Consider the following 23564-nt stretch of genomic DNA (forward strand, 5'->3'; position numbering starts at 1 on the left):
AGATTCATATTGCTTGCCAGCGATCTCGGCCAGTTGGCGTGCTGTTAGGGCAGGGGGCTGCCATCTTTCCTCCTTTTTTGGTGGGGGAGGGGGAGGTGGTGGCCACAGAATTTTTACCATGACAGAATTAGGCACAAATCCTGTAGCACTGACAATAGGATAAGCAGGCTGAAGAGGCGTAGAGGTGGGCTCTCTAGACAATGGAGCTATAGAGCCATCTCTAGACATTGCAGGTATTGAAGCAGAATGGACACTGGATACTTTGGATGGCTCCCGTGAAAAATGAACAACTTTCTCCTTCTTTGGGGGTGTGGGTTCCAGTTGAGCATCTGCAGTTGGGGCTTTTTTCTCGGGTGTTTCTGGCTTTTTTTGTAGAATAGGAGGAGGTAACTCTGTTGGAGGCTGTTCCTTAGCTGCTTTAACCTCTGTCTGTCTGAGTATAGAGACTTCCCTGGACATTCGAGCACTGACCGATCTGGACGCAGGAGGGAAGAATCCCGTCGGCTCTTTTTCTGGTTTGTATGGTTCTTCAACTAAAACACAGGCACATCCTCAGGAAAAGTTCAAAGTTACAGTTCAACTTAAACACAGGAACATCGTCAGGAAAAGTTCAACGTTACAGTTCAACTTAAACACAGGCATATTGTCAGGAAAAGTTCAACGTTACAGTTCAACTAAAACACAGGCATATCGTCAGGAAAAGTTCAAAGTTACAGTTCAACTTAAACACGAGCATATCGTCAGGAAAAGTTCAACTAAAACACAGGAACATCGCCAGGAAAAGTTCAACTAAAACCCAGGCATATCATCAGGAAAACTTCAACGTTACAGTTCAACTAAAACACAGGCACATCGTCAGGAAAAGTTCAAAGTTACAGTTCAACTTAAACACAGGCATATCGTCAGGAAAAGTTCAAAGTTACAGTTCAACTAAAAGACAGGAACATCGTCAGGAAAAGTTCAAAGTTACAGTTCAACTTAAACACAGGCATATCGTCAGGAAAAGTTCAAAGTTACAGTTCAACTAAAAGACAGGAACATCGTCAGGAAAAGTTCAAAGTTACAGTTCAACTTAAACACAGGCATATTGTCAGGAAAAGTTCATAGTTACAGTTCAACTAAAACACAGGAATATCGTCAGGAAAAGTTCAAAGTTACAGTTCAACTGAAACACAAGCACATTGTCAGGAAAAGTTCAACATTACAGTTCAACTTAAACATGGGCACATCGTCAGGAAAAGTTCAACATTACAGTTCCACTTAAACACAGGCACATCGTCAGGAAAAGTTCAAAGTTACAGTTCAACTAAAACACAGGCATACCGTCAAGAAAAGTTCAAAGTTACAGTTCAACTTAAACACGGGCATATCGTCAGGAAAAGTTCAACTAAAACACAGGAACATCGCCAGGAAAAGTTCAACTAAAACCCAGGCATATCATCAGGAAAAGTTCAACGTTACAGTTCAACTAAAACACAGGCACATCGTTAGGAAAAGTTCAAAGTTACAATTCAACTTAAACACAGGCACATCATCAGGAAAAGTTCAAAGTTACAGTTCAACTTAAACACAGGAACATCGTCAGGAAAAGTTCAAAGTTACAGTTCAACTTAAAAACAGGCACATCGTCAGGAAAAGTTCAAAGTTACAATTCAACTTAAACACAGGCACATGTCAGGAAAAGTTCAAAGTTACAGTTCAACTTAAACACAGGCATATCGTCAGGAAAAGTTCAAAGTTACAGTTCAACTAAAAGACAGGAACATCGTTAGGAAAAGTTCAAAGTTACAGTTCAACTTAAACACAGGCACATCGTCAGGAAAAGTTCAAAGTTACAGTTCAACTTAAACACAGGCATATCGTCAGGAAAAGTTCAAAGTTACAGTTCAACTTAAACACAGGCATATCGTCAGGAAAAGTTCAAAGTTACAGTTCAACTTAAACACAGGCACATCGTCAGGAAAAGTTCAAAGTTACAGTTCAACTAAAAGACAGGCATATCGTCAGGAAAAGTTCAAAGTTACAGTTCAACTAAAAGACAGGAACATCGTCAGGAAAAGTTCAAAGTTACAGTTCAACTTAAACACAGGCACATCGTCAGGAAAAGTTCAACGTTACAGTTCAACTTAAACACAGGCATATTGTCAGGAAAAGTTCATAGTTACAGTTCAACTAAAACACAGGAATATCGTCAGGAAAAGTTCAAAGTTACAGTTCAACTGAAACACGGGCACATCGTCAGGAAAAGTTCAACATTACAGTTCAACTTAAACACGGGCACATCGTCAGGAAAAGTTCAACATTACAGTTCCACTTAAACACAGGCACATCGTCAGGAAAAGTTCAATGTTACAGTTCAACTAAAACACAGGCATATCGTCAGGAAAAGTTCAAAGTTACAGTTCAACTTAAACACGGGCATATCGTCAGGAAAAGTTCAACTAAAATACAGGAACATCGCCAGGAAAAGTTCAACAAAACCCCAGGCATATCATCAGGAAAAGTTCAACGTTACAGTTCAACTAAAACACAGGCACATCGTCAGGAAAAGTTCAAAGTTATAATTCAACTTAAACACAGGCACATCGTCAGGAAAAGTTCAAAGTTACAGTTCAACTTAAACACAGGAACATCGTCAGGAAAAGTTCAAAGTTACAGTTCAACTTAAACACAGGCACATCGTCAGGAAAAGTTCAAAGTTAAAATTCAACTTAAACACAGGCACATCGTCAGGAAAAGTTCAAAGTTATAATTCAACTTAAACACAGGCACATCGTCAGGAAAAGTTCAAAGTTACAGTTCAACTTAAACACAGGCACATCGTCAGGAAAAGTTCAAAGTTACAGTTCAACTTAAACACAGGAACATCGTCAGGAAAAGTTCAAAGTTACAGTTCAACTTAAACACAGGCACATCGTCAGGAAAAGTTCAAAGTTAAAGTTCAACTAAAAGACAGGAACATCGTCAGGAAAATTTCAAAGTTACAGTTCAACTTAAACACAGGCATATCGTCAGGAAAAGTTCAAAGTTACAGAATATACATCTTTTTGAGATTTCTTATTTCTATATTGATACTGGTACAGTGCATATGAAATACAATTTCTTTGGCCTTTAAAAATGATCACAAGTCACAATTTAAATATTTTTGTTTGGAGTTATATAGCCATACACATCTCAAGTCATGTGAATGATAACTGAATATTAGGAGATAACTCACCTTTTTCCACTGGACCTTTAAGTATAGCCTTAATCTTATCCTCAGGAAACATCTCATCTTCTGGTATCTAAAAAAATTATCTTTTACCATCAGGCTGGCATCTAAAGGCTACGCATATATTTTAACATCAACATCAAACTTACTGTCTGTATAAAAATGGGTATCCAAAGAGAACTCAATCACAGCATGTTAAATGGATCATAATATACATATATTAAGTCAATAAGAGAAAGAAAAATATAGGAAAGGCTTTATTTGCGCTTGTTTGGGCCCATTCCTCAAGCTCCTGGGAGACCAGGCCTCAATCTCTCAAAACAAACTTAAGTCAAAAACTAGCTTGAAATTTTTAACATAAGTTATATAAGGAGAAAAAACTTTAATAATTTTTGAATTAAGTCTGCACTTTCAGTTTTTATAAAAATGGGCCCTTTGTTTTCCATCACACCCATCCTATATAATAGGGATTTTGAGGAATCAACATTATTCTATAAGTAAATCTTTAAGACCCATCCCTCACATCCCTAAGAAATAAAATCCAGGTTTGATCAAGTTAACATAATTCTGCTTGAATTACAAACTGATGAGTACAACAAACAAAAGACAATGAGCCATGCCACTTCATGTTACATAATCTCCTTTAATATGTGTATGTGGTGATACTGACCGTGAGTCTTGGACGATCATAATACATTCTCATATAGTTCTTAAATCCATCTTCCTTTGTCTCTGGAGTTTTTCTAGGTTTCCTCTTTGATGGTAGCTGTGCATCCCTGATTTTGATCAATTCAGCATCCCGAGCAGCGATTTCAGCAAAAGCAGCCTGTTTGAGTTTTAACTCTCGAGTGATTTCTTCCTCCTCCTCTTTGGTCAGAATATCCTCAAAGTGGTCATATCTATGTCCAAACAAAGATGTTAAAATGATAAATTGACAGTGACCACTCACTTTGATCTTTGCCATTTATTGTACTTTTCCTTTAATCTTACAAAGACAGAATGTAAAATTTTCATCTTTTCTGTACTTTTATTGGTGAGTGTACTGTAAACATACATTTTGTATTTTCTGTCAAATCCTTCACAACAACAGTAATTTGTGATCTAGACATTCACAACAACAGTAATTTGTGATCTAGACTTTCACAACAACATTAATTTGTGATCTAGACTTTCACAACAACATTAATTTGTGATCTAGACTTTCACAACAACATTAATTTGTGATCTAGACTTTCACAACAATATTAATTTGTGATCTAGACTTTCACAACAACATTAATTTGTGATCTAGACTTTCACAACAACATTAATTTGTGATCTAGACTTTCACAACAACATTAATTTGTGATCTAGACTTTCACAACAACGTTAATTTGTGATCTAGACTTTCACAACCTTCATTAATTTGTGATCTAGACTTTCACAACAACGTTAATTTGTGATCTAGACTTTCACAACAACATTAATTTGTGATCTAGACTTTACAACAACATTAATTTGTGATCTAGACTTTCACAACAACATTAATTTGTGATCTAGACTTTCACAACAACATTAATTTGTGATCTAGACATTCACAACAACATTAATTTGTGATCTAGACTTTCACAACAACATTAATTTGTGATCTAGACTTTCACAACAACATTAATTTGATCTAGACTTTCACAACAACATTAATTTGTGATCTAGACTTTCACAACAACATTAATTTGTGATCTAGACTTTCACAACAACGTTAATTTGTGATCTAGACTTTCACAACAACGTTAATTTGTGATCTAGACTTTCACAACAACATTAATTTGTGATCTAGACTTTCACAACAACATTAATTTGTGATCTAGACTTTCACACAACAACATTAATTTGTGATCTAGACTTTCACAACAACATTAATTTGTGATCTAGACTTTCACAACAACATTAATTTGTGATCTAGACTTTCACAACAACGTTAATTTGTGATCTAGACTTTCACAACAACGTTAATTTGTGATCTAGACTTTCACAACAACATTAATTTGTGATCTAGACTTTCACAACAACATTAATTTGTGATCTAGACTTTCACAACAACATTAATTTGTGATCTAGACTTTCACAACAACATTAATTTGTGATCTAGACTTTCACAACAACATTAATTTGTGATCTAGACTTTCACAACAACATTAATTTGTGATCTAGACTTTCACAACAACATTAATTTGTGATCTAGACTTTCACAACAACGTTAATTTGTGATCTAGACTTTCACAACAACGTTAATTTGTGATCTAGACTTTCACAACAACATTAATTTGTGATCTAGACTTTCACAACAACATTAATTTGTGATCTAGACTTTCACAACAACATTAATTTGTGATCTAGACTTTCACAACAACATTAATTTGTGATCTAGACTTTCACAACAACATTAATTTGTGATCTAGACTTTCACAACAACATTAATTTGTGATCTAGACTTTCACAACAACGTTAATTTGTGATCTAGACATTCACAACAACATTAATTTGTGATCTAGACTTTCACAACAACGTTAATTTGTGATCTAGACTTTCACAACAACGTTAATTTGTGATCTAGACTTTCACAACAACATTAATTTGTGATCTAGACTTTCACAACAACTTAATTTGTGACTAGACTTTCACAACAACATTAATTTGTGATCTAGACTTTCACAACAACATTAATTTGTGATCTAGACTTTCACAACAACGTTAATTTGTGATCTAGACTTTCACAACAACGTTAATTTGTGATCTAGACTTTCACAACAACATTAATTTGTGATCTAGACTTTCACAACAACATTAATTTGTGATCTAGACTTTCACAACAACATTAATTTGTGATCTAGACATTCACAACAACGTTAATTTGTGATCTAGACTTTCATGATTTTACCTTCATTACCTTACCATGTTTTTGCGATTTCCTTTCACCAGCAAAATTCACAAAAATTAGTCACATACAAAAAGAAGCAGGTTAACAGTAAGTATTTTAATGCAGGTGAAACATAATCACTTATATAAATATCTAGAGTTGTAAGTGTTTTATACTCACTTGAACGCTGAATGAGACTTCTTCAGGCGAGTATATTCTCTCTTTGATAATTTCTTGACAAGATTTTCATCCAGTTTAACAATTGGTTCTGGCTTCGGTCTGTAAATTTCATGGACACCATCTTGAAGAGGTAGGTTTTGGGCAGATCTAGTGCAGGGAATACATAAAGGTAAACATTATTGTACATCAATAGAGAATGTCAGGTACTGCCAGGGAATACATAAAGGTAAACATTATTGTACATCAATAGAGATTGCCAGGTACTGCCAGGGAATACATAAAGGTAAACATTATTGTACATCAATAGAGAATGTCAGGTACTGCCAGGGAATACATAAAGGTAAACATTATTGTACATCAATAGAGAATGCCAGGTACTGCCAGGGAATACATAAAGGTAAACATTATTGTACATCAATAGAGAATGTCAGGTACTGCCAGGGAATACATAAAGGTAAACATCATTGTACATCAATAGAGAATGCCAGGTACTGCCAGGGAATACATAAAGGTAAACATTATTGTACATCAATAGAGAATGCCAGGTACTGCCAGGGAATACATAAAGGTAAACATTATTGTACATCAATAGAGAATGCCAGGTACTGCCAGGGAATACATAAAGGTAAACATTATTGTACATCAATAGAGAATGTCAGGTACTGCCAGGGAATACATAAAGGTAAACATTATTGTACATCAATAGAGAATGCCAGGTACTGCCAGGGAATACATAAAGGTAAACATTATTGTACATCAATAGAGAATGTCAGGTACTGCCAGGGAATACATAAAGGTAAACATTATTGTACATCAATAGAGAATGCCAGGTACTGCCAGGGAATACATAAAGGTAAACATTATTGTACATCAATAGAGAATGCCAGGTACTGCCAGGGAATACATAAAGGTAAACATCATTGTACATCAATAGAGAATGCCAGGTACTGCCAGGGAATACATAAAGGTAAACATTATTGTACATCAATAGAGAATGCCAGGTACTGCCAGGGAATACATAAAGGTAAACATTATTGTACATCAATAGAGAATGCCAGGTACTGCCAGGGAATACATAAAGGTAAACATTATTGTACATCAATAGAGAATGCCAGGTACTGCCAGGGAATACATAAAGGTAAAACATTATTGTACATCAATAGAGAATGCCAGGTACTGCCAGGGAATACATAAAGGTAAACATTATTGTACATCAATAGAGAATGCCAGGTACTGCCAGGGAATACATAAAGGTAAACATCATTGTACATCAATAGAGAATGCCAGGTACTGCCAGGGAATACATAAAGGTAAACATTATTGTACATCAATAGAGAATGCCAGGTACTGCCAGGGAATACATAAAGGTAAACATTATTGTACATCAATAGAGAATGCCAGGTACTGCCAGGGAATACATAAAGGTAAACATTATTGTACATCAATAGAGAATGCCAGGTACTGCCAGGGAATACATAAAGGTAAACATTATTGTACATCAATAGAGAATGCCAGGTACTGCCAGGGAATACATAAAGGTAAACATTATTGTACATCAATAGAGAATGCCAGGTACTGCCAGGGAATACATAAAGGTAAACATTATTGTACATCAATAGAGAATGCCAGGTACTGCCAGGGAATACATAAAGGTAAACATTATTGTACATCAATAGAGAATGCCAGGTACTGCCAGGGAATACATAAAGGTAAACATTATTGTACATCAATAGAGAATGCCAGGTACTGCCAGGGAATACATAAAGGTAAACATTATTGTACATCAATAGAGAATGCAGGTACTGCCAGGGAATACATAAAGGTAAACATTATTGTACATCAATAGAGAATGCCAGGTACTGCCAGGGAATACATAAAGGTAAACATTATTGTACATCAATAGAGAATGCCAGGTACTGCCAGGGAATACATAAAGGTAAACATTATTGTACATCAATAGAGAATGCCAGGTACTGCCAGGGAATACATAAAGGTAAACATTATTGTACATCAATAGAGAATGCCAGGTACTGCCATAAAGGAATACAATAAAGGTACTGCCAGGAATACATAAAGGTAAACATTGTACATCAATAGAGAATGCAGGTAGAGGGAATAAAGGTAAACATATTGTACATCATAGAGATGCCAGGTACTGCCAGGGAATACATAAAGGTAAACATTATTGTACATCAATAGAGAATGTCAGGTACTGCCAGGGAATACATAAAGGTAAACATTATTGTACATCAATAGAGAATGCCAGGTACTGCCAGGGAATACATAAAGGTAAACATCATTGTACATCAATAGAGAATGCCAGGTACTGCCAGGGAATACATAAAGGTAAACATTATTGTACATCAATAGAGAATGCCAGGTACTGCCAGGGAATCAACATAAAGGTAAACATTATTGTACATCAATAGAGAATGCCAGGTACTGCCAGGGAATACATAAAGGTAAACATTATTGTACATCAATAGAGAATGCCAGGTACTGCCAGGGAATACATAAAGGTAAACATTATTGTACATCAATAGAGAATGCCAGGTACTGCCAGGGAATACATAAAGGTAAACATTATTGTACATCAATAGAGAATGCCAGGTACTGCCAGGGAATACATAAAGGTAAACATTATTGTACATCAATAGAGAATGCCAGGTACTGCCAGGGAATACATAAAGGTAAACATTATTGTACATCAATAGAGAATGCCAGGTACTGCCAGGGAATACATAAAGGTAAACATTATTGTACATCAATAGAGAATGCCAGGTACTGCCAGGGAATACATAAAGGTAAACATTATTGTACATCAATAGAGAATGCCAGGTACTGCCAGGGAATACATAAAGGTAAACATTATTGTACATCAATAGAGAATGCCAGGTACTGCCAGGGAATACATAAAGGTAAACATTATTGTACATCAATAGAGAATGCCAGGTACTGCCAGGGAATACATAAAGGTAAACATTATTGTACATCAATAGAGAATGCCAGGTACTGCCAGGGAATACATAAAGGTAAACATTATTGTACATCAATAGAGAATGCCAGGTACTGCCAGGGAATACATAAAGGTAAACATTATTGTACATCAATAGAGAATGCCAGGTACTGCCAGGGAATACATAAAGGTAAACATTATTGTACATCAATAGAGAATGCCAGGTACTGCCAGGGAATACATAAAGGTAAACATTATTGTACATCAATAGAGAATGCCAGGTACTGCCAGGGAATACATAAAGGTAAACATTATTGTACATCAATAGAGAATGCCAGGTACTGCCAGGGAATACATAAAGGTAAACATTATTGTACATCAATAGAGAATGCCAGGTACTGCCAGGGAATACATAAAGGTAAACATTATTGTACATCAATAGAGAATGCCAGGTACTGCCAGGGAATACATAAAGGTAAACATTATTGTACATCAATAGAGAATGCCAGGTACTGCCAGGGAATACATAAAGGTAAACATTATTGTACATCAATAGAGAATGCCAGGTACTGCCAGGGAATACATAAAGGTAAACATTATTGTACATCAATAGAGAATGCCAGGTACTGCCAGGGAATACATAAAGGTAAACATTATTGTACATCAATAGAGAATGCCAGGTACTGCCAGGGAATACATAAAGGTAAACATTATTGTACATCAATAGAGAATGCCAGGTACTGCCAGGGAATACATAAAGGTAAACATTATTGTACATCAATAGAGAATGCCAGGTACTGCCAGGGAATACATAAAGGTAAACATTATTGTACATCAATAGAGAATGCCAGGTACTGCCAGGGAATACATAAAGGTAAACATTATTGTACATCAATAGAGAATGCCAGGTACTGCCAGGGAATACATAAAGGTAAACATTATTGTACATCAATAGAGAATGCCAGGTACTGCCAGGGAATACATAAAGGTAAACATTATTGTACATCAATAGAGAATGCCAGGTACTGCCAGGGAATACATAAAGGTAAACATTATTGTACATCAATAGAGAATGCCAGGTACTGCCAGGGAATACATAAAGGTAAACATTATTGTACATCAATAGAGAATGCCAGGTACTGCCAGGGAATACATAAAGGTAAACATTATTGTACATCAATAGAGAATGCCAGGTACTGCCAGGGAATACATAAAGGTAAACATTATTGTACATCAATAGAGAATGCCAGGTACTGCCAGGGAATACATAAAGGTAAACATTATTGTACATCAATAGAGAATGTCAGGTACTGCCAGGGAATACATAAAGGTAAACATTATTGTACATCAATAGAGAATGCCAGGTACTGCCAGGGAATACATAAAGGTAAACATTATTGTACATCAATAGAGAATGCCAGGTACTGCCAGGGAATACATAAAGGTAAACATTATTGTACATCAATAGAGAATGCCAGGTACTGCCAGGGAATACATAAAGGTAAACATTATTGTACATCAATAGAGAATGCCAGGTACTGCCAGGGAATACATAAAGGTAAACATTATTGTACATCAATAGAGAATGCCAGGTACTGCCAGGGAATACATAAAGGTAAACATCATTGTACATCAATAGAGAATGCCAGGTACTGCCAGGGAATACATAAAGGTAAAAACATTATTGTACATCAATAGAGAATGCCAGGTACTGCCAGGGAATACATAAAGGTAAACATTATTGTACATCAATAGAGAATGCCAGGTACTGCCAGGGAATACATAAAGGTAAACATTATTGTACATCAATAGAGAATGCCAGGTACTGCCAGGGAATACATAAAGGTAAACATTATTGTACATCAATAGAGAATGCAGGTACTGCCAGGAATACAAAAGGTAAACATATTGTACATCAATAGAGAATGCCAGGTACTGCCAGGGAATACATAAAGGTAAACATTATTGTACATCAATAGAGAATGCCAGGTACTGCCAGGGAATACATAAAGGTAAACATTATTGTACATCAATAGAGAATGCCAGGTACTGCCAGGGAATACATAAAGGTAAACATTATTGTACATCAATAGAGAATGCCAGGTACTGCCAGGGAATACATAAAGGTAAACATTATTGTACATCAATAGAGAATGCCAGGTACTGCCAGGGAATACATAAAGGTAAACATATTGTACATTGAGAATCGGTACTAGAGAATGTAAACATTATTGTACCAGGTACTGCCAGGGAATACATAAAGGTAAACATTATTGTACATCAATAGAGAATGCCAGGTACTGCCAGGGAATACATAAAGGTAAACATTATTGTACATCAATAGAGAATGCCAGGTACTGCCAGGGAATACATAAAGGTAAACATCATTGTACATCAATAGAGAATGCCAGGTACTGCCAGGGAATACATAAAGGTAAACATTATTGTACATCAGGAATGCAGATGCAGGAATACATAAGTTTCATCATAGGAATGTCAGGTACTGCCAGGGAATACATAAAGGTAAACATTATTGTACATCAATAGAGAATGCCAGGTACTGCCAGGGAATACATAAAGGTAAACATTATTCTACATCAATAGAGAATGCCAGGTACTGCCAGGGAATACATAAAGGTAAACATTATTGTACATCAATAGAGAATGCCAGGTACTGCCAGGGAATCTAAGCTCATCATAACAATAGCCACACAGATCAGAGATGTTTGAGATTTCCATCCACTATCATGTTTTTACAGACAGAATGATTTGTTTGTACGTGTATTATCAACCTTCTGTTATTATTACTTACAAACTTGGTATGGTACTCTGTATAGATGCGTTCCTATTCCGACCAGAAGATCTCCTCGCGAACTACAGAAACCGACACTGTATGGCATGGTCTTCAGTTTTAGGTGTCTGAAGGGAAAGAAACATCATTTGTATGGTATTTGACCAAATAAATAAATATTTGGAGTAGATGGTATGTATCAAAGACAAAGCTATTACTAAGCTTATTATCTTAAATATTGTAAGATCTTATCAGAAATAAGTTTGGTGTCCTACTGGGTGAATTATTACCTTATTAGGTTGTAAGCGTAATGTTCTCATAAATTAATTATTACCTTATTAGGTTGTTTTGTTCGTCCCAGATTCTAATTGTACCGTCCAGACTGGACGACGCATACAGCTTCATTCTCTGACAGCTGGTCAGTCCAGTTATTGTGTCAATGTGGTCATCCTCAGGCTTATGTTCAAACAGGTCTGGAAAGCAACACAGACATTCATAAAGAAATGTTACCGTGAATGTCCTTAATTTGGTGGATACAATCAACAAATTAACGATAAATCATTAGAAAATGTTTATATGATTAAGTCATGTTTGACTTAGAAAAATTCAATCCAAAATTTCTTACAACATTGACAGTATGTTTTATTAGCCTACAATTAACATTCCATTTGCTCTGCTATAAAAGTTCAAACTCATCATAAAAGAGAGACAAAAATGGTCTCATTCCATTTATGATATTATCAGAAATATTACAACAATTAAAAATAAACACAGAATAGAAACTAATATTGACTTCATTATGTAATCATTCCATATATAGTATATTAGAAATATTATTTTTCAGTTAAATACTATGTACATTGTACTTATAAAGTTAGCAAAATGAGAAACAGAAAAAATAAAACATTGCATGAAAATTGAACCATATCACTTGTTTGTAATTTCTTTGATATTTGAAAAAAAAAAAAAAAAAAAATTGATAGATTTATAACATTAAAAATACATTGGTATATGTTATAAAGAAAAGTACATGTATTTACACTTCTTAATTGTCTACTTTTGTGCAGTAAAATTTGATATGGATATCTCTGATGATAAGATATGATATACAATATAAAGTCTGAATAAGAACATATATAAATAGTCCTGCAAAGGTGGTTCTTATGTTAGGCCTACTTCACATACCTTAATATATTATAGCCCTATAGGCCTACATTACACTTGTACTGTCTTATATACTTCATCATGACATTTACAATTGTTCAATTGATAAAAAGTGAAAATTTCAAGTCAAAATAAATGTTTTGACATCGAAAATATTTTTTTGGAGTTCAAGAAATTTCAATTGGTTTTTGTTGAAATTTTTATGGTTGAAAATATTTGTGATTAAAACAGGCAAACATAAGAACCAACTAAGAATGATTATAGTTCAAAGTTAGACAGAGGATCTGAGTTATAGCTGTACAGTGAAACACACATGTACGTCAGCAAGTCATAGATAAGTGATCTAAACATATAACCCTGTACAATCTATTTACATTATTTGAAGGTGACAATCACATAATAGAGATTTTCCAACAAAATTGCTTTGATCTTCATTTTATTTGGTTTTTTATTTGCAAAATCATCTAGATCTATTAAACTGTATTGATTTTTTTTCAGACTATTTCTTTTGATCTTGAAATTAGCTAATTAACTAAAGAACCTAACTAGTTTAATTTACAAATTTATCAAATATTATTGAAATACTTAAATGATTAAGTTAGAAATAGAAATATGTATTTATTTTGAAAGACATACATATTTTTTCTTTTAAAAATGTTCAATAAATGTCATTGTTATATATGTTTAAAAGTTACATTTGTGTATTTATTAAATTGTTTAAAAGATAAAATTCTGATTTAATATTATCTCCCGACATATACAGACCAAATGGTATGAATAGCTCTACCTGATTCTTCATGACAATTTACATTAACGATACAGAGCAGTAAAATCTCTTCATAGTTAACCATAACCCCTCATCATTCCTGCTCCCCTAACTATTACCTGAAATCTTTTAAATACACTCTATAAAATTGTTTGTTGACCAGTTGTATTTAGTCATTATCACTAATAATTAAGTAAATAAACAAAATTCACACATTAATATAAAACACTTTAGTAATTCATTCAAGCATACAAATCCACAGCATATTTTTTTTATTATTTAGTATCTGAAAGCTTCTGTTTTTCTTATTATAATTAACAACATTAAATATTTGTTTAAAGCATGAGTCTGTTGTTGCCACCAGATACTTACATTCCTGTTTTTTGTCAGTGTTTACACCTATACACATAGTATTGTATCATATGTTTGAAAAATGCTCAACATCATCTTAACACTGAAAATTAGAATCTCACATAATGTGGCATAATAAAATAAGTTAGGTAGAAAATATAGAAATGAAATGTCAAAATGAGCAAAACAAAAATCTGGATATGAATATAAAGAAACTGAAAGGACAGTGTTAATAATCAAAGAAACTAAAAACAGATTATTATCACTAACATCTAATAATATTTCCACAAGTCAGTATCATATGAATGTTTTTTTTTTTTTAAAACAGGATTTTTCCATTACACAAAATTTTAACTATTTACAACTGAATCAGAAGATCTACTTTTAGCCATGGCATTTTACAGTTTAACAAAGAAATTTGTTCTGTAAACATCTTTAACTCTCCAAACACATCAGGAAATCTTTGAGTCGTGTCCCCTGACAATCCAGTCTAGAAATGGTTGTTTTATTGTAGTGGGGTAATATAGGTCTATACGAATGACAGTCAAAAATTGAAGGAAAATTTCTCTTATTATTATTTTCTTTTTCCTTTTCTTTTGATGCAACGACTTAAGTTTGAGAGAGAAAAGGAGATTATCTTTATATTTTTGTGCTAAAAGTAATACATGTATTGCTTACATGCACATGTAGTTTTGCTGGTTAAAGATAATACATTTTTTTATTCTTAACAAAATTATACTAAAAATATTTATAGGTTTAGTTGCTGCTGTTAGAAACTAAAGGAACGTAGTAAAATTAAATACTGAATCAAGTGCTGATTGTTAAGTAGTATAAGAATCTGAAAAATCTGAAATATGATGATGGATATTATTTTGTAGTAATACTAAAAGTGTCTGTTAAAATTCTAAGATAAAGGATCTATAGATTCTTTATTAATATTCTTATTTCTTTTTTTTTTTTTCTTCACAGAAAAATGTAAGAAAGTTCCACCTGTTTCTTTCTTGGGCATACTGAAGACTGCAAAAGTTATATACAATAATGTAATCATATTATTTGCAAATGATAAATCATTGTAGCTGAAATATGAAACATTTTTATAGCAGGTAACATTTCTTTAAAGACCAATTTGCTGTGTTTTTAACTCTTAACCAAATTCAATATTTAAAGAAATTTTGGCAACAGCATAACTTATCTGTATGTAGGGTACATGCCATTGATCAAACACATTCTAACCTTTAACAAGTTGATCATACACATTCTATCCTTTAACAAGTTGATCAAACACATTCTAATCTTTAAGTTGATCATACACATTCTAACCTTAAACAAGTTGATCATACACATTCTAACCTTAAACAAGTTGAACATACACATTCTAACCTTTAACAAGTTGATCATACACATTCTAACCTTAAACAAGTTGATCAAACACATTCTAACCTTAAACAAGTTGATCATACACATTCTAACCTTAAACAAGTTGATCATACACATTCTAACCTTTAACAAGTTGATCATACACATTCTAACCTTAAACAAGTTGATCATACACATTCTAACCTTTTACAAGTTGATCATACACATTCTAACCTTAAACAAGTTGATCATACACATTCTAACCTTTTACAAGTTGATCATACACATTCTAACCTTAAACAAGTTGATCATACACATTCTAACCTTAAACAAGTTGATCAAACACATTCTAACCTTAAACAAGTTGATATAACACATTCTAACCTTTAACAAGTTGATCATACACATTCTAACCTTTAACAAGTTGATCATACACATTCTAACCTTAAACAAGTTGATCAAACACATTCTAACCTTAAACAAGTTGATCATACACATTCTAACCTTTAACAAGTTGAACATACACATTCTAACCTTTAACAAGTTGATCATACACATTCTAACCTTAAACAAGTTGATCTAACACATTCTAACCTTTAACAAGTTGATCATACACATTCTAACCTTTAACAAGTTGATCATACACATTCTAACCTTTTACAAGTTGATCATACACATTCTAACCTTAAACAAGTTGATCTTACACATTCTAACCTTAAACAAGTTGATCTTACACATTCTAACCTTAAACAAGTTGATCATACACATTCTAACCTTAAACAAGTTGATCATACACATTCTAACCTTTAACAAGTTGATCATACACATTCTAACCTTAAACAAGTTGATCAAACACATTCTAACCTTAAACAAGTTGATCATACAAATTCTAACCTTTAACAAGTTGATCATACACATTCTAACCTTAAACAAGTTGATCAAACACATTCTAACCTTAAACAAGTTGATCATACACATTCTAACCTTAAACAAGTTGATCATACACATTCTAACCTTAAACAAGTTGATCATACACATTCTAACCTTTAACAAGTTGATCATACACATTCTAACCTTAAACAAGTTGATCATACACATTCTAACCTTTTACAAGTTGATCATACACATTCTAACCTTAAACAAGTTGATCATACACATTCTAACCTTTTACAAGTTGATCATACACATTCTAACCTTAAACAAGTTGATCATACACATTCTAACCTTAAACAAGTTGATCAAACACATTCTAACCTTAAACAAGTTGATCTAACACATTCTAACCTTTAACAAGTTGATCATACACATTCTAACCTTTAACAAGTTGATCATACACATTCTAACCTTAAACAAGTTGATCAAACACATTCTAACCTTAAACAAGTTGATCATACACATTCTAACCTTTAACAAGTTGAACATACACATTCTAACCTTTAACAAGTTGATCATACACATTCTAACCTTTTACAAGTTGATCATACACATTCTAACCTTAAACAAGTTGATCATACACATTCTAACCTTAAACAAGTTGATCAAACACATTCTAACCTTAAACAAGTTGATCTAACACATTCTAACCTTTAACAAGTTGATCATACACATTCTAACCTTTAACAAGTTGATCATACACATTCTAACCTTAAACAAGTTGATCAAACACATTCTAACCTTAAACAAGTTGATCATACACATTCTAACCTTTAACAAGTTGAACATACACATTCTAACCTTTAACAAGTTGATCATACACATTCTAACCTTTTACAAGTTGATCATACACATTCTAACCTTAAACAAGTTGATCATACACATTCTAACCTTAAACAAGTTGATCAAACACATTCTAACCTTAAACAAGTTGATCTAACACATTCTAACCTTTAACAAGTTGTATCATACACATTCTAACCTTTAACAAGTTGATCATACACATTCTAACCTTAAACAAGTTATCATACACATTCTAACCTTAAACAAGTTGATCATACACATTCTAACCTTTAACAAGTTGAACATACACATTCTAACCTTTAACAAGTTGATCATACACATTCTAACCTTAAACAAGTTGATCAAACACATTCTAAACTTTAACAAGTTGATCATACACATTCTAACCTTAAACAAGTTGATCTAACACATTCTAACCTTTAACAAATTGAACATACACATTCTAACCTTTAACAAGTTGATCATACACATTCTAACCTTTTACAAGTTGATCATACACATTCTAACCTTAAACAAGTTGATCATACACATTCTAACCTTAAACAAGTTGATCTAACACATTCTAACCTTTAACAAGTTGATCATACACATTCTAACCTTTAACAAGTTGATCATACACATTCTAACCTTAAACAAGTTGATCATACACATTCTAACCTTAAACAAGTTGATCTTACACATTCTAACCTTAAACAAGTTGATCTTACACATTCTAACCTTAAACAAGTTGATCATACACATTCTAACCTTTTACAAGTTGATCATACACATTCTAACCTTTAACAAGTTGATCATACACATTCTAACCTTAAACAAGTTGATCATACACATTCTAACCTTTAACAAGTTGATCATACACATTCTAACCTTAAACAAGTTGATCATACAAATTCTAACCTTTAACAAGTTGAACATACACATTCTAACCTTTAACAAGTTGATCATACACATTCTAACCTTAAACAAGTTGATCATACACATTCTAACCTTAAACAAGTTGATCATACACATTCTAACCTTAAACAAGTTGATCAAACACATTCTAACCTTAAACAAGTTGATCATACACATTCTAACCTTTTACAAGTTGATCATACACATTCTAACCTTAAACAAGTTGATCAAACACATTCTAACCTTAAACAAGTTGATCTAACACATTCTAACCTTTAACAAGTTGATCATACACATTCTAACCTTTAACAAGTTGATCATACACATTCTAACCTTTAACAAGTTGATCATACACATTCTAACCTTAAACAAGTTGATCAAACACATTCTAACCTTAAACAAGTTGATCAAACACATTCTAACCTTAAACAAGTTGATCATACACATTCTAACCTTTAACAAGTTGATCATACACATTCTAACCTTAAACAAGTTGATCATACACATTCTAACCTTTAACAAGTTGAACATACACATTCTAACCTTTAACAAGTTGAACATACACATTCTAACCTTTAACAAGTTGATCATACACATTCTAACCTTAAACAAGTTGATCATACACATTCTAACCTTAAACAAGTTGATCATACACATTCTAACCTTAAACAAGTTGATCATACACATTCTAACCTTAAACAAGTTGATCAAACACATTCTAAACTTTAACAAGTTGATCAAACACATTCTAACCTTTAACAAGTTGATCATACACATTCTAACCTTAAACAAGTTGATCAAACACATTCTAAACTTTAACAAGTTGATCATACAAATTCTAACCTTTAACAAGTTGAACATACACATTCTAACCTTTAACAAGTTGATCATACACATTCTAACCTTTTACAAGTTGATCATACACATTCTAACCTTAAACAAGTTGATCATACACATTCTAACCTTAAACAAGTTGATCAAACACATTCTAACTAACAAACACATTCTAACCTTAAACAAGTTGATCTAACACATTCTAACCTTTAACAAGTTGATCATACACATTCTAACCTTTAACAAGTTGATCATACACATTCTAACCTTTAACAAGTTGATCATACACATTCTAACCTTTTACAAGTTGATCTAACACATTCTAACCTTTAACAAGTTGATCTTACACATTCTAACCTTTAACAAGTTGATCATACACATTCTAACCTTTAACAAGTTGATCATACACATTCTAACCTTAAACAAGTTGATCTTACACATTCTAACCTTAAACAAGTTGATCTTACACATTCTAACCTTAAACAAGTTGATCATACACATTCTAACCTTTAACAAGTTGATCATACACATTCTAGCCTTAAACAAGTTGATCATACATATTCTAACCTTTAACAAGTTGATCATACACATTCTAACCTTTAACAAGTTGATCAAACACATTCTAACCTTTAACAAGTTGATCATACACATTCTAACCTTAAACAAGTTGATCAAACACATTCTAACCTTTAACAAGTTGATCATACACATTCTAACCTTCAACAAGTTAATGAAAATTAATTCAATTTCATAAGTGGCTTCATCAAAGTGATTTACATTAAATAAAAATAAATCATTTTTCAGAACGTTAATTTATATGATGCATGGAGATAGGAAATTTTGATCGTGGCAATCAAACATTGTGCTGACCAAACAACCACAGTATGTCATGTGTCACAGTTGATACAGGGGAGATAATCATGACCAAACAACCACAGTATGCCATGTGTCACAGTTGATACAGGGGAGATTATCATGACCAAACAACCACAGTATGCCATGTGTCACAGTTGATACAGGGGAGATTATCATGACCAAACAACCACAGTATGCCATGTGTCACTGTTGATACAGGGGAGATAATCAAACAGGGGAGGTAAATGCAATACAGGGAGTGACAATGTGTAGAAATGGTGTATAATTCCTCTTTTATATCACTTACTAGAGTGAATCAGTTTGGTTGATTCAGAACTGTTATCTAAAAAAACATTTCAAACACATTAGCATTTCCTGTTTATTTCATTTTCATGACAATAAAATCATAACTAGTTTAAAACTGAAATAATGGAAATTCTTCTTTAAAAACAAAAAAACAAAAAAAATGACACAACTATGCATTGAATTCCTGTTTAATGGTTTTGTATTGTAAATAGAAGAAAGAGGTTAAAAAATTCCTTAAACTTATTCTCTTTGAATCAGTATCCTATTCCCTATACCTGCACATACTTCACTATCTTGGTGTATATTAATTCTAACCCATATTTGATAATGCAGTGGAACTTGCTTGTTACAAACTCGGATAATACAACAACCCGGCTGAAGTACTTTGAATAACTCAAAGTTTCATCTCTATCCCTTCGAGTTCGTAATAACCAAGTTCCACTGTAGTAAATACTATCAAAACCAGCGAAATTAAATTGTGACAAATCAAATTCAACAAAACAAAAATTCATCAATAAACCAAGCTAGAATTGCTACAAAAATGAATCTACAAAAAAGTATATAGCCATGTAGGTAAAATGTTGTGTGGCTACTTACTTCTGTCTTTAAGGTTGTATATGACTATACTGTATGTGGCAGTGGAGTGGTCCTGAAAGGCCACACAAAGGTTAGTCTTCAGCATGGTCATGTGGATAGGGGTGTGTTTACAATAGAACAGCAGCAGTGGCGCTAAGGCCTCCTGGGCGTACGGGTACAGACGCCACACCTTAATGATATTATCTGAAAAATAAAATGTTACACTAAAATAAGAGGCCCAAGATCCTTAACGGTCATCTCAGTACCTTGGCAATAGTCATATCTATAGGAAATTAATTAGATAGGATGTCATGTTAGCCGTCTTTGACTTGGAATCAACCAGATATGTAACATCACTTTGTCAAGATCATATCAAGATCATTTCAAGTTTCAGCTAAATCGCATCGGTAGAAATGTGTTTTTCAAAATGGCGGCTGTAGTGGCCATCTTGGATTTTGGCCCGGAAAAAACCAATACTCTATGTCAGGATCATTTCATGTAAGTTTCAGCTAAATCACTCCGGTAGAAATTGAGAAGAAGTTCAAAATGTGAAAATTTTATGCACAGCAGATGAAGACTAACGGAACATGATGACTAGATCATCCCGACCCTTGGGTCAGATGACCTAAAAATTAAAACATTTTGCAATGAAAATAATATGATTTAATAATGACAGTTTGTCTACACAATAAAAGTTTCCCTCTTGAGCTAGCATTGAATAATTAAAGAGCTGCATGTCATGAGAAATTTTAAAATTCTCTTGTTAACACTAACACTGGCAGTGATAAACTGATGTAAACTTACCTTTCCCGGCAGAGATAAGCTGATGTAAACTTACCTTTCCCGGCAGAGATAAGCTGATGTAAACTTACCTTTCCCGGCAGAGATAAGCTGATGTAAACTTACCTTTCCCGGCAGAGATAAGCTGATCCTCCTTGGAGTTAGCTATCATACTCAGAACACCCTTCACACCATGAGCCTGAAACAAACAGAATTTTAAGAAACTCTTTTTTTCTTGTGGTGATTTTATTTATCCCTTTTCACTGATATAGTCAGCTTAAAATTTCATGTAACATTTATGCCTAAAGTAGATGTGTGTATTTTGGAAGGCTGAGGAATTCCTTGTCTAAACTCTTCCTCTACTTTATAGAGCTGTCAACTAACACACCCCTGCCTGTCACATCATAGTGCAAACAAAACGCTGCTCAGACCACTCTGGCTCTAAAGATTAAAATCAATAGTGCAATAACATGACTATTTCAGGTTCTATTAAAGCATGATGAAAGTGTACAAGTATCAACTCACATCTATCTTGAATTCAACATCACCGGTCTCAAAATTAAACACACAGATGTAGCCATCTTTTCGACCCCCGAGGAGAATTGTACGATTGTTAGACACAGGCTCCTCTGAGTCCTTTGCTTGGTTGATACTCTTTGTGGCTAGGCCGCGACGAAAGGCTGCCCACGCATCGCTCTTAAAGTCGGGTACATACTCGTATATCAGCAGGTAGTTGCATGCTTCTGTTAGGTCAAAAGTCATCAATGAAATTTTATAAACATGTGTAAGGGCAAGATTAAAATAAATGTTCAGAAAAACTATAGGTCTAAATTGCCTTTATCCGCCTAGTTCTTGCTGAAAAGAGGTTAAGAAGCGGAGCTTGAAAGCAGAAAGTTTATTTGTCAATAAAAGAGTATTTCCTTGTGATAAGGATATGTCATTAAAGATTCATGGTAATTTTATTTGAACCTAGAATATGCCGTCAAAACAATTTCTCATTTTCTAATGTCTATTTTATTGATTATTTATGCTTATAAAGGATATCCCAGTATAGAAATCTAAAATATTTATTAAAAAACAGGTATAGCTTTTGGGATGATAGTGAATTTAAAAAAAATATTTAATTAAAAACTGTACCATCATAAACCTACAGTCCAAACTTCAGTCAAAGTGATTCATCATACACATGACATAGCGGTCCATATGTGAACTTCTACATATTTAGGACTTACCTCTTGGGTTGGTACATTTCCATACAGCCTCAATCTGAGCAGGATTTCTGTCAGTCCGACACTTATAAATGTCGCCATTTCCAACAACCGTGAATAACTTCTCTGCAAAAATGCAATAATTATACACATCATATAACAAATGTAAGTGGCAGTCGAATAGTTATCTGACAAAAAGAAATTATCATCTTCATTAGAAACAGTAAAAACAGTTTGAATTTAATGCATACTTGAAAACAACAAATAAGATTCTTCTATTTCATTAACTACATTAAGTTGACATTTTAACCAGAACAAGAATTCCATGGAAGTGGATGTGTTGCCTGCACAGCAACACAAAAAATAGTTATTTAAAGGTGAAAATATTGTTAATAATTAGGTGAAGTTATCAAGTCCCATAACTCTTGCAAACATTGATGGATTTTGACCAGTATCAAACCACTCTGAGATCTCACTAATATAAAGCAATAAACCAAATTTGGTTGAAATTGGACAATAAATACTAAAGTTATTGAGCAGAAATCATGGATTTATCTGACATATATTTATATTTTATATTTATCTGTATTTATTTGACAATTTTAAAGTCCTGTAACTCTTGCAAATATTGACAGATTTTGACCAGTATTGAACCCATATAAGATCTCAATGATAAAAAACGATATACCAAATTTGGTTGAAA

General features: G+C 33.3%; 1 protein-coding gene across 1 annotated transcript in view; it reads right to left on the reverse strand.

Moving 5' to 3' along the window:
* LOC138316371 (WD repeat-containing protein 97-like) overlaps nt 1–23564 on the reverse strand; it is a 63431-nt gene that overhangs the window by 14180 nt on the left and 25687 nt on the right. Inside the window, 12 exon segments of the mRNA XM_069258073.1 lie at nt 1–533; nt 3218–3284; nt 3882–4110; nt 6288–6390; nt 6393–6434; nt 12056–12162; nt 12369–12507; nt 14337–14363; nt 20895–21077; nt 21780–21852; nt 22179–22396; nt 22886–22987. Of these exon segments, the coding sequence (XP_069114174.1) occupies nt 1–533; nt 3218–3284; nt 3882–4110; nt 6288–6390; nt 6393–6434; nt 12056–12162; nt 12369–12507; nt 14337–14363; nt 20895–21077; nt 21780–21852; nt 22179–22396; nt 22886–22987 (1823 nt within the window).

This window comes from Argopecten irradians, chromosome 2 (assembly GCF_041381155.1).
Source record: "Argopecten irradians isolate NY chromosome 2, Ai_NY, whole genome shotgun sequence".
NCBI lineage: Eukaryota > Metazoa > Mollusca > Bivalvia > Pectinida > Pectinidae > Argopecten > Argopecten irradians.